The sequence below is a fragment of the Pleurodeles waltl genome, chromosome 6 (assembly GCF_031143425.1).
Source record: "Pleurodeles waltl isolate 20211129_DDA chromosome 6, aPleWal1.hap1.20221129, whole genome shotgun sequence".
Classification (NCBI taxonomy): domain Eukaryota; kingdom Metazoa; phylum Chordata; class Amphibia; order Caudata; family Salamandridae; genus Pleurodeles; species Pleurodeles waltl.
Window position 1 is genome coordinate 1,366,764,441 of NC_090445.1, and position 13,662 is coordinate 1,366,778,102.

Genomic DNA, 13,662 nt, shown 5'->3' on the forward strand with positions numbered 1-13,662 from the left:
AGCTAGATGCCAAACTCCACAGCTAGGCACTTTGAAAAAACAGGTCAGTTTTCTTTGGGAAAATGTGATGTTTCCACATTGTGTTTTGGGGCATTTACTGTCGCGGGCACTAGGCTTACCCACACAGGTGAAGTACCATTTCAGGAGACTTGGGGCAATGCTGGGTGGAAGGAAATTTGTGGCTCCTCTCAGAATCCAGAACTTTCCATCACCGAAATGCGAGGAAAAAGTTTGTTTTTTTTGGGACAAATGTTGAGGTTTGCAAAGGATTCTGAGTAACAGAAAGTGGTGAGAGACCCACATGTCACCCCATCCTGAATTCCCCTAGGTGTCTAGTTTTAAAAAATGAACAGGTTTGATAGGTTTCCCTAGGTGTCTGCTGAGCTAGAGGCCAAAATCCACTGCTAGGCACTTTCCAAAAAACACGTCAGATTTCATTGCAAAAATGTGATGTGTCCATGTTGTGTTTCCTGTCATGGGCACTAGGGCTACCCACACAAGTGAGGTACCATTATTATCTAAAGACTTGGGGGAACACAGAATAGAAGAACAAGTGTTATTGCCCCTTGTCTTTCTCTACATCTTTTCCTTCCAAATGTAAGACAGTGTGTAAAAAAGAAGTCTATTTGAGAAATGCCCTGTAATTCACATGCTAGTATGGGGACCGCAGGAATTCAGAGATGTGCAAATGACCACTGCTTCTCAACACATTATCTTGTGCCCATTTTGAAAATACAAAGGTTTCCTTGATACCTATTTTTCACTCTTTATATTTCACCAAATGAATTGCTGTATATCCGGTATACAATGAAAACCCATTGCAAGGTGCAGCTCATTTATTAGCTATGGGCATCTAGGATTCTTGATGAATCTACAAGCCCTATATATCCCCACAACCAGAAGAGTCCAGCAGACGTAATGGTAGATTGCTTTAAAAAATCTGCCATAGCTGGAAAAAGTTATAGAAGAAAAAGTGGACAAAAATGGCTCTTTTTTTCACCTCATTTTCAATATGTTTTTATTTTAGCTGTTACTTTCTGTAGGAAAACCTTGAAGGATCTACGCACTGAATCCCTTGCTGAATTCAGAATTTTGGCTCCGTTTAAAAAATATTTAGCTGTCCAGGATCCAGCATTGGTTTCACACTCATTTCTGTCACTAACTGGAATGAGGCTGAAAGCACAAAAAATAGTAAAAATGGGGTCTGTTCAGTAAAATGCCAAAATTGTATTGAAAAATGTGGTTTTCTGATTCAAGTCTGCCTGTTCCTAAAGGCTGGGGAGATGGTGATTTTAGCACCGCAAACCCTTTGTTGATGCCAATTTTCACTCTATATGGGGGTGATGCAGAGTACGTGGCGCTCTATGTCCCACCAATTAAATCCGATGATTTCGTAACGCTGCTGTTAAAGGAGAGCTACACACCCACTAAAGCCCTACACGATAACTAAGGTTATCACTAGCAATAAACCAAAACAGCCTGCGTTACAACTGTCTAATCGAAAGATGTCTAGTACACCACACCATATTCAGTTACTCAAACAACCTGCATTGTAACTCAAAAAATCATCTGAAATGAGTATTGAAATACATGTAATGGTTCACTTCAAATTGTTCCAAAATAAGTTTCATTTTAATATTTTTTAACACAAAATCCAAGTTCGTCACACTCTTTTATAATGACCAGTTAATGTCCAAAAGTCATCACAAAATCCTTAGCAAATTTCAGTTATATCCATGATTGTATGCTCAATCAATGCAGCCGTCCATTAAGCCAAGCCAACACATGTTTCGTCTTGGGAGTGCCCTTTGACTTCCTCAGGACATTAATTTCAAATGAACAAATAATGTAAGTTATTCTTTTGCAAGTTCCATGCTCTCCATGTGGAAACCGTGAACTTTTAACCCAATATTTAACCCAATATTTCAACCAATTAGTCAATGAATGTGCCCCCCTAAACATGCTATAATTGGGTTATCATTATTAAATTATGTTAATTTGAAATTAATGCATATCCTTTGTAAATGCTGTTTAGGACGTCCTGAGGAAGTCAAAGGGCACTCCCAACTCCCCCTATGTCACGGAATTAGCACATCACTTCTTTTTTTTTTTAACATTTAAACTCTGTTCCCGGCCTCCCCAAACACCAATTGCTGGAGGGATTCATACCATATGGGGCGAGTGTGGTTGACAAGGGTGAGGAAGCGAGGCTTAATATAGTCGTAGTATCCCATGTTCTTGTGTTCTTCCTGGCACCACACCAGATCTGCTTCAGGGTATTTCTCTGCCTCCTTCTTTACCAGATCATAGGGGAAAGGGGAGATCTAAAAAGAGAGACAGAGAGAGAGAGTGTTTATTACATTCTCTTTAAAAGGAGTTATAACTTATTCTTAGATTATCATGAAACTGCTGTTTATTACAAGACACCTCTGTCCAAACTAATGGTTTTGGTGCTCCATGTTTCTTAGGACTATAAAAGCTATGGTGCTTTCCTGCATTGGTTCTCAACCTTTTCACTTCTGTGAACCGCCTCCTAATCTTTACTAGAATCAGGGGACTCCCACTGAATCACTATTAGAGTCAGGGGACCACCCTAAGCCACCACTGATATCTAGGGACCCAGTCCTCAGCAATTTCGATGGTTTGAACTGCAATTCAATACACAAAAATACAGAAATAAGCACTCATCACACAAGTAATGAGATTATTTATTTAACTCACAAATATTACAAAATATACATTTTAATTTTAAAGGGAAGGTTCGTGGTTTACTAAATTCAATTGAGGCCACCTAGCCTCCATACTATATTCTGTTAGATGCACTTGCACTGTTGCCACGAATCAACCTGAGGACACCAACTGAATTTTTCGCCTCCAATTTCAAATTCCTTGACATTTACAGAACACTTTAAAATGTTCTATTTTGTATATTTACCTATTTACACTTTATTAATAAGTTAAAACTATTCAATTTTTTTAGCAGTTGCAGACTCCCCGAGTAGGCGTAGCGGACCCCCACCCTCAGGTCCCTGAGCCACAACCTTAATAACTGATTTTGTAAATTGTCCTTACAGGCGTTTTGTAATTCACTCAAGTTTGTGCTGTGGAACTAGAGACTTAGGAATGGTAGCCTCATTTAAATTGGACTTAGCATCCACACTCTAGTGGCTTAAAACCCAAGGTTAGCAATACCATCTTCAAACTTTCTTACCCACAATTGTTTTCAGGTAGTTGCCATTAGTCATGTTAGCCATAATCCACACGTTTTTAATGCAGAAAGAGTAACTAGCAGAAATGTGGTACTTGTGTACTAATCATCAAAATTATCTGAAATAAGGTGAAAGTCATCAGTACCTGGTTTGCATGCAATGCCAGCAATTACTAACATGTTTAGTGTTGATTAATGCAATTCATGATGATTGTTTGAGAGGTGTGATACGGAGACCCTGCTTGTTTAATAATATAACTGTTAACAGCCCTGGGGGACAACCAAATAGGCAATTAAAGGATACATTTCTTATTAGTTGTTTTAATGGGAAGAGGTCTGGCTTAAAGGGATCAGGGAAGAAGTTTTTTTTTGGTAACAAAGAGAAAACCACACTTTGGAAGGAATGAACAGGCTTGCAAGGAGACTCTGGCCCTCATTACAACATTGGCGGTAAAAGCCGCTTACCGCCATGCAGAAGACCGCCAACACACTGCCGCGGCAGCAGAATTCCGCCAAGGTCATTATGACCACTGCTCAGAATCCGCCAAAATTCAGACACACACAGAAGTCCGCCACACCAAAGGTCAGTGATAAACTGGCGAAAACAAAACCTCCACCGTCATGCCAACAGAAATACGGCCACACTATCACGACCCACAAATCCACGCGGCGGTCTTTCAATCGCGGTATTCCATTGGCGGTACACACCGCCACGCTCAAAATACACACACTCTTACAAAACACAGCCACATTGGACAATTCGAAATACACACACCTGATACACATACACACACCACTCCCACACACTCAATACAATATAAAACACACACCCACATCACCCACAAACCCTTACGACCACAAATCACGAACGAAAGCCAGAGAGAGACACCACCACTAGCATCCACAGGCACACAACACCATCACCCACATAACTTCCACGCACCTCACACAACACACCACTACATTTCAGCACACCATGGCACGGCAAAGACACCCCAGGTTCTCGGAGGAGGAGCTCAGGGTCATGGTGGAGGAAATTGTTCGGGTAGAGCCACAGCTATTTGGATCACAGGTGCAGCACACCTCAATTGAAAGGAAGATGGAGCTATGGCGAAGAATAGTGGACAGGGTGAACGCAGTGGGACAGCACCCAAGAAATTGGAAGGACATCAGGAAGAGGTGGAACGACCTACGGGGGAAGGTGCGTTCCGTGGTCTCCAGACACCACCTGGCGGTTCAGCGGACTGGCGGCGGACCCCCGCCTCCTCCCCCACAACTAACAACATGGGAGGAGCAGGTCTTGGCGATTCTGCATCCTGAGGGCCTCGCAGGAGTAGGTGGAGGAATGGACTCTGGTAAGTCAAATCTTAACTATTACATCCTCCACCCTACCTGCATGCCATCACATACCCCCACCCTCACCCTCACCCCCATCCCCATCACTCCTACTCCTCACAAATGTCCCACTATCACAACCCACCCATCCCAACACCAAGCCGTGCATTCAACAACAAAGCATGGACACCAATCACTAAAGCTTGCCCACTGCACATACCCATACACCCCACTAAAACATCATCACACAAGGTCCCACACAGGAATGCTAGCACTGGCGTACACAGTCACCCACCCATTGCACACCTTGACACACACAGATGCAATAATCATGCTTTTATACCCCTGCAGGACCCCTACCCAACGTCACCGGACAGGAGGGTCCACACATGTCCACACCACCAACAGAAGAGGCCCACAGTGATGACAGCACCTCTGTCCAACTGGATCTAGATGACCAGCCTGGCCCATCGGGGACCTCGGGACAGTCGGTTCCCCACACCCAGTCACAGGCCACTACAGAGCTTCCCCCCTCTGGAAACAACAGCACAGCACCTACCCAGCAGGCCCATACCTCCGTCCCCAGGACACGTCAATCAGCAATGTGTCCACCACTACAGGGAGCCTAGGCTAACCCACCACCCCAACAACAACAGGGACCTGGGGGCAGTGGTAGTGGGCACACGGTCCAGGGGACGGAGGCCCAGGAACACAGGGGAACTGGGAGGGCTGCTGTGCGACAGGGGGCGGACAGGCCCAGGGAACCCACTCTCCACAAGGCTCTCTCCTCCATCATGGGAGCCTACCAGCACTCCCGGGAAACGATGGCAACGGTACTGGGCAAGTTTCAGGAGACCCAGCGGCTGCAGGAGGAACAGTATTTGGGCTTCAGGGAGGAACTCAGAACCATCAATTCCACCCTGGGCACCATCGTAGGGGTGCTGAAGGAAGTACTCAAAACCAGGAGGGACACTGTGGCACTACAAGGGGCCCCTGACACTAGCCTGGACGATAAACTGCCCACCACCTCTGCCGGCGCTAGTGGACAGGAGGCACAGCCACAGGACCACCACACCAGAACCCCACCCCCTGCAGAGGGAGAACCACCCCGCAAACGGTCCCTGAGATCCAGGACAAAGACAGAGAACGATGCCAAGACCCCCGCCAAGAAATGAGACCACCCTGATTGTCATCCTACTGTCCCACTTTGTCACCCTGTCCATCCTTTAACTGCCCCAGCTCCACTTCCTATGCCCATTTGGGCAATGCACCTGTGAGACTAATAGACTGGACTCTGCTATGGACATTCCTCCGCCATTACCCCTCACCATTTTACAACCCCCTCCAATATTGAGCACTTAAATAAACACCCTTAAAGCACAAAACAATCTGGAGTCTGCCTGTGATTTCGGAATACTGTATTAGCAATAACTGTGGCACAAAGCTTTTTCATTGGTAATGTCAACATACCTATGTCACACAGCTCTAGTCTATGAGGAATCAAAGCAGATGTCACACAGTGGGACCCACATCTGTGAAATCGTAAGGGAAAGTGACAACTCAGTGACCATACACTGGGTGAAAACGACAGACAGTAGAGAGGTATTAGTGTTAAAGTACATGTAGTAGGCAGGTTTGTATTCTTACCTGTGTCTCACTAGAAATATTGCTGGATCACTGAGTCCCTGTTCTCCATGTCTTCTTCCTCTGCTTCCTCGTCTTCACTGTCCACAGGCTCCCCAGCTGCAACAACACTGCCATCTGGACCATCCTCCTGCAGAAAAGGCACCTGTCGTCGCAAAGCCAAGTTGTGAAGCATACAGCAGGCCACGATGATCTGGCACACCTTCTTTGGGGAGTAGAATAGGGAACCACCTGTCATATGGAGGCACCTGAACCTGGCCTTCAGGAGGCCGAAGGTCTGTTCAATCACCCTCGTAATTCGCCCATGGGCCTCATTGTAGCGTTCCTCTGCTCTTGTCCTGGGATTCCTCACTGGGGTCAGTAGCCATGACAGGTTGGGGTAACCAGAGTCACCTGCAAATGGCGAGGGACAACTGTTAGACACACACTAACCTGGAGGGATATCCCCAGACCCAGACAACCATTCCCACTGACTAGCTTCCAGGTGCTCACCTAATAGCCACACACGGTGCCTCTGGAGTTGACCCATCACATAAGGGATGCGGCTATTCCGCAGGATGTAAGCATCATGCACTGAGCCAGGGAACATGGCATTCACATGGGAGATGTACTGGTCTACCAAACATACCATCTGTACATTCATCGAAGGATAACTCTTCCGGTTTCTGTACACCTGTTCACTCCTGTGGGGGGGGTACCAAAGCCACATGTGTCCCATCAATGGCACCTATGATGTTGTCCCAGGGCATAAAAATCACCTTTCACTGTAGGCAAATCCTTCACCTGAGGAAAAACGATGTAGCTCTGCATGTGTTTCAGCAGGGCAGACAACACTCTGGACAACACGTTGGAAAACAGGCTGGGACATCCCTGATGCTATGGCCACTGTTGTTTGAAATGACCCACTTGCAAGGAAATGGAGTACTGACAGCACCTGCACTTGAGGGGGGTTCCTGTGGGATGGCGGATAGCTGACATCAGGTCTGGCTCCAACTGGGTACACAGTTCCTGGATTGTGGCACGGTCAAGTCTGTATGTGATTATCACATGTCTTTCCTCCATTGTCGACAGGTCCACCAACGGTCGGTACACCGGAGGATGCCGCCATCTCCTCACATGTCCCAGCGGACGGTGCCTATGAAGGACAACAGCGAGCACAGAGTCAAACAACTCAGAGGTGCGTACCCACAGCTTACACAGAACACCATTCATACTCAAAAAGTGGCCTGTATGTGTGTTGAGTCTAGGCCTAGGTATGTGTGACGCAGTTGAAAATGAAGCCATGTGGCCCCCTGAAATGGCGGCTGCCTGACCTGTAAAAGGGGACAATGGGATGTGAGGTAACTGCGCTGGCGTTGTACACCTTCGCAGTAGGCGGTCGAAGACCGCGGCGCAATGCTCCATTGGTTAACATTGGACTCTATGGGTCCCAGGAGCCAATGACGATGTGCGCCGGCGGTGACGGTACGCACCGCCGCGGACATGACCGCCATTTTCTATCTGTTCATTCACTCGATACCTGGTCTTCGACAGGAGAGGACCTACACTGCAAGTGCTGCTGTGACCTCAGTCTGGAAGAGACAATGGCTCGAGTGTCTGGGGAAAGGGCCCCTGCCTTCACATCGGAGGAGTTGGAGAAACTCATGGATGGGGTCCTCCCCCAGTACACGCTACTCTACGGTCCTCCAGACCAACAGGTAAGTACACTGGGAGCATGATGTATGGGCTATGCCTGTGTGGAGAGGGGTGGATGTAAGAAGGAAGGGGGGAGAGTGCGGCGTGTATAAAACGACGGTGAGTGCATGTGCCACATGGTAAGGGTAGGGATGGGGGCCAATCACTTTGACGGTGCAGTTGGTAATAACTTTCTCTTCCCCCTGTACAAATCATGTAGGTCAGCGCCCACCAGAAAAAAGATATTTGGCGTGCATCGCCAAGGACGTCCAGACCCTGGGGGTCTACCACAGACGGAGCACCCACTGCTGGAAAAGATGGGAGGACATTCGCCGCTGGAGCAAGAAGACGGCGGAGACTCAGCTGGGGATGGCCTTCCAACGTGGGAGGGGTGCCCGTCGCACCATGACCCCCCTGATGTTCAGGATTCTGGCGGTGGCGTACCCGGAGTTGGATGGGCGCTTGAGGGCATCACAGCAGCCACAAGGGGGTGAGTACACTCGCATTCTGCTGACTTTGCACGCAGTGGAAGGGTCTGGGTGGGGGAGGTGGGCTGTGGGTTTCCCTAGGCCAGGTCGAGTTTAGTAGGCAAGGTCCCTCCGTAAGGCAGGCCATGTGGCACCCCAGCCCACCTCTGTAGAGTGCAAGTACACCTAGTCATGCCCCTGTGTCATCTAAGTGTGCAGATGTCGTCCATTTCCCAGGAATTGAACAGTGGAGCCCAAGAGCGCGGCGTAGTGCAGGGGGATTCTGTGTCTGTCGTGTCCGCCAACGGTAGCGGTAATGCATGCACTCAACATGTCTTTCTTCTGTCGTCCCCCCCTTTTTGTGGTCTCCCTGTTCTTGTGTGCATTAGCATCATCAGGCGGAGGAGCAGTGGCACCGGAGCAGCAGGGGGCTGCATCCCACATGGCCATGGAGGGCCACACTACGGAATCGGACTTCACCAGTGGGACGGAGGGCGAGGGGAGCTCCACAGCGGGGACAGGAGCTGAGACCAGTGACACGGACTCGTCCTCTGATGGGAGATCCCTTGTGGTGGCGGCAACATCTGTGCCCCCCCCCATCTACAGGTACAGCCGCCACCCCCCCTTCCAGCACCGCCCTCCCAGCAGCCCCTCAGCCATCGCCCTGTGCCCGCTCACCCGGGAGGGTGGGCATCACCTTTGCCCCAGGCACCTCAGGCCCTGCCCCAGTCACCCCTGCTGCCCTCAGTGAGGAGGCCATTGACCTTCTCAGGTCCCTCACTGTTGGGCAGTCTGCCATTTTGAATGCCATCCACGGTGTAGAAAGGCAGTTGCAACAAACCAATGCATTCCTGCAGGGCATTCATTCTGGTCAGGCGGCCCTTCAGTGAGCTTTTCAGCCTCTGGCCTCAGCACTGATGGCAGCCATTGTCCCTGTCTCTAGCCTCCCCCCTCCAACTTCCTCCACCCAGACCCAATCCCCTGTACCTCAGCCTATCCCAAGCACACCTACAGACCAGCATGCACACATGTCAACACACAAGGGAAGCTCTGGCAAACATAAGCACCACACATCCCACAGGCACTCACGCAAGCATCACACACATGCAGAGATAGCAACATCCACTGCCTCCACTGTGTCCCCCTCCTCCTCGTCTCCCTCCTCCCTTCCTGTCTCGTATACACTCACACCTGCATGCACTACCTCTACAGCCACTACGTCCCTCTCCAGCACACCCACCACCACACCCCGCTCACGTGCAGTCACCACCCCCACTACCATTCACACGTCCCCTGTGTCCTCTCCCAGTGTGTCTGAGACGCCCCCTCCGAAGATACACAGATGCAGGCACACACCCACTCAACAGCCATCCACCTCACTACAGCCTCCAGCGCATGCACCTTCACCCAAAGTCAGCAAACAAACACCTCCTACAACCACAACCTCTTCCTCCACTCCCAAATCCCCTCCAGCTACCCGTCCCAGTGTGTCCCAAAAACTTTTAATGTCCAACCTTGACCTCTTTCCCACACCTCCCCCACCCCGTCCGTCTCCTAGGTCCCGAACTAGCACCTCAGCCACAACTTCTCCGGGACCAGTGGTGCCTGTAGTCACCGGAATCTGGAGTGCACTGGCCACCAGGGCAGCCAGTGTGGCACGGAGCCACAGCACAGACAGTCCCTCACCTGTGAAGCATCAGAAGTTGGCCAGTGCCTGGCGGGAGAGGGGGAAGACTCCAGCCACCAAAGCCGCTCCCAGGGGTACAGGTGGGAGTGTGGAGTCAGCTGCGACAGCTTCCAAGGTGGGGAAGGGGCACAAGAAGGTCAGCAAGTCTGGGAAGAGCAGCACGGCGGAGAAGACCGCCATCATCCCAGCTGCCGAGGAGGCCACCGTCAGCACAAGCCCAGCTGCCCAGGAGGCCCCCGCCAGCACAAGCCCAGCTGCCGAGGAGGCCACCGCCAGCACCAGCCCAGCTGCCCAGGAGGCCACCGCCAGCACCAGCCCAGCTGCCCAGGAGGCCACCGCCAGCAGCAGCCCAGCTGCCCAGGAGGCCACCGCCAGCACAAGCCCAGCTGCCCAGGAGGCCACCGCCAGCACAAGCCCAGCTGCCCAGGACGCCCCCGCCAGCACAAGCATAGCTGCCCAGGAGGCCACTGCCAGCACCAGCCCAGCTGCCCAGGAGGCCACCGCCAGCACAAGCCCAGCTGCCCAGGAGGCCCCCGCCAGCACAAGCCCAGCTGCACAGGAGGCCCCCGCCAGCACAAGCCCAGCTGCACAGGAGGCCCCCGCCAGCACAAGCCCAGCTGCCCAGGAGGCCACCGCCAGCACAAGCCCCGCTGGGCCATGAAGGACCGCCAGCAAAAGCCCCGCTGGGCCATAAAGATCCACCAGCAGCTGAGTCACTGCAATGGAAACCGCCGCTTCAAGCATCGCTGAACAGGGCACCACCGTCTCAAGCACCGCTGAACAGGGCACCGCCGCCTCAAGCACCGCTGAACAGGTCACCGCCGTCTCAAGCACCGCTGAACAGGGCACCGCCGCCTCAAGCGCCGCTGAACAGGGCACCGCCGTCACAAGCGCCGCTGAACAGGGCACCGCCGTCTCAAGCGCCGCTGAACAGGGCACCACCGCCACAAGCACCGCTGAACAGGGCACCGCCGCCTCAAGCGCCGCTGAACAGGGCACCGCCGCCTCAAGCGCCGCTGAACAGGGCACAGCCGCCTTAAGCGCCGCTGAACAGGGCACCGCCGCCTTAAGCGCCGCTGAACAGGGCACCGACGCCTCAAGCACCGCTGAACAGGGCACTGCTGTCTCATGCACCGCTCGCCCATGAGCGCCAAGGGCACTGATGCTACTGAGTCCGTCACGGGCAGAATGAAGCACTCTGGGCACCATGCCCCCTCCAGAACCAGTGGAGAGATCCATCCACTACCTCTGTCCTTAGCATGATGAAGCACTCTGGGCACCATGCCCTCTCCAGAACCAGTGGAGAGATCCATCCACTACCTCTGTCCTTAGCAGGATGAAGCACTCTGGGCACCATGCCCCCTCCAGAACCAGTGGAGACTGTTATCCACTTGAGAGACTGTGGCTTGGCACTCCCCAGGATGGAACAGTGGGCAACCCACCCACTGTATAGACTTGAGAGACTGTGGCTTTGCACTCCCCAGGATGGAACAGTGGGCAAACCACCCACTTGAGAGACTGTGGCTTTGCACTCCCCAGGATGGAACAGTGGGTAAACCACCCACTGTAGAGACTTGAGAGACTGTGGCTTTGCACTCCCCAGGATTGTACAGTGGGCAAACCACCCACTGTAGAGACTTGAGAGACTGTGGCTTTGCACTCCCCAGGCTTGTACAGTGGGCATGTGGCCCCCTCGTGGATTTGGCCTCGGGCACTCAAGCGGCTGAGGTGCCCTCCCTTTCCCTCCCCCTGAGGTGCCTGTTTTGTTGCTATCTGATGCCCCTGCAGTGTTCTCTCCGTCATGGCCGGGGATCTTGTGTGGGCCCAGTGTTCCACGGACTTAATTGGAGCACTACCTGGACTACTATGCTTGGTATATATTTTGTAAATGGTGTATATATATATTTTTGCCTACTTGATTTTAATATATTACAATGGTTATGATGTATCAATATGTATTAGTGTGTGTGTTGTAGTGGGTGGGGGTGTTGCATGTGTGTGTCCCTGTTTTTTCCTTCCCCTGTGTCGTAGGTGCAGTGGTGCAGTGCTCACTGTGGTCTTCGCCGCCGGCGTTCGTGCTCCTGGTAGAGGAGCAGGAAGACTATCGCAGGGAGAATTTGGAGTTCCGGGTCCATGGTGTCCTCGTTCCTCGTGGGGTGTGTAGAGGTGAGCGTTTCCCTTCGGAATTCCTGTTTCCGCCGGGTTTTTATCCGCGGTGAATCCGCCCCGGAAAAGGTGTCGGATTGGTGGGTTGTAATAGTGTGGACGGTACATTGTCTCCCGCCTGTCTGTTGGCGGTGACCGCCGCGCTGTTTGTCTGTACCCCCGTGGCGGTCGGAGTGTTAAAGTAGCTGTCTTTGTTGGCGGTTTCTGCCACAGTTGTAATTGCACATTTTTTACCACCGGCCTGTTGGCGGTCTTACCGCCACTTTAACACCGTCCGCCAGGGTTGTAATGACCACCTCTGTGTTCTTTGATGACCACTTGTACCACCGGTAGGGATATCACATGACCTTTCACCACAATTACATCACAGGAAGCAGTATCATATGACCTTTAAGTGTGATGAAATCAAAAGTGGCATCAATGCAGCCACCAAAAATACTAGGCCAATGTCAATAAAACAATAAAGGTCTGAGAAGAAGGTAGAAGTGAAATTAAGCTACAGAAAGGCAGATCTCTGTGGTCATGCTCCTCCAAATCTATGGATAATTCCGACATTAAGTTAGCTTGACTGTGTAGGAGTTCTTTGAGGTATGTACGGCCCAACCTCTAAAACACACTTCCCTCCTATCCTGTGCCATATTAACAGCCTTCTCTCTTTTTGCAAAGCCCTAAAAAACACTTATTTTGTAAGGCCTTTCGGTATGGAGCTCCTGCCATGCACTTTATGCAGTAGAAACTGCCAGAACTAGGATTTTCTATAGAGTGACCATTCTGCATTCCATAAATAATAAAATAATTGATTGTACTGCCCATATTTTAAATAGCTGTTGCCATCAAGGGTGCAAGAATATTGTTTGCCATGGATACAGCAATCAGATACCAATGCACAGTCAACACATGTAGAGTTACACTCTCAAATGGCAAATGGCAGCCTTGCATTTAAAGGCACAACCACTCTTCCCAGCAAAATTGATCAAATGCCCCAGCATCACTTAAAATGCTCAGTCAATGCTCGCCCTCAAAAAAATCAAAACCAAAGAATAAAAAGCCCAGAAAGTCAGTTATGAAGTGGCTTGAAAGGAGAACACATCAGAAAATTAAGAACCACATTGAAATCCCATTGTGGCATGATGAACTGGGAAGAAGGAAACAAATGGGTAACACTCTTGAGGTATCCACCAACAATAGGAGATTTAAACATTAGGGTTGGTCAGGTAATCTCAGGAAAGCAGAGATAGCAGACAAGTAACCCTTGAGAGTGTTCAAAGCAGAGTCCTGCTGAGCTAGAGAAATAATAAATAAGAGGACCTCAGATAGAGGGGCAGGGGGTGGGTCAACAGACTTTGCTGTGCATCATGGCACACATTTGGTCCAACAACAGGTATATACCGTTTGGTGGAGGGATGCCTGGCTGCCAAGATATGGTTACAGACTTTGGGAAAAAGGTCAAAAACTGTCAACTGCTGCCGCTCAATCTCCAC

The 13,662-nt window shown here is 50.7% G+C and overlaps 1 protein-coding gene across 1 annotated transcript in view; it reads right to left on the reverse strand.

Moving 5' to 3' along the window:
- The window catches only part of OGDHL (oxoglutarate dehydrogenase L), a 664,251-nt gene that overhangs the window by 13,521 nt on the left and 637,068 nt on the right, over positions 1 to 13,662 (reverse strand). Inside the window, exon 22 of the mRNA XM_069240663.1 lies at positions 2,170 to 2,324. Within this exon, the coding sequence (XP_069096764.1) occupies positions 2,170 to 2,324 (155 nt within the window). The remainder of the gene's footprint in view (positions 1 to 2,169; positions 2,325 to 13,662) is intronic.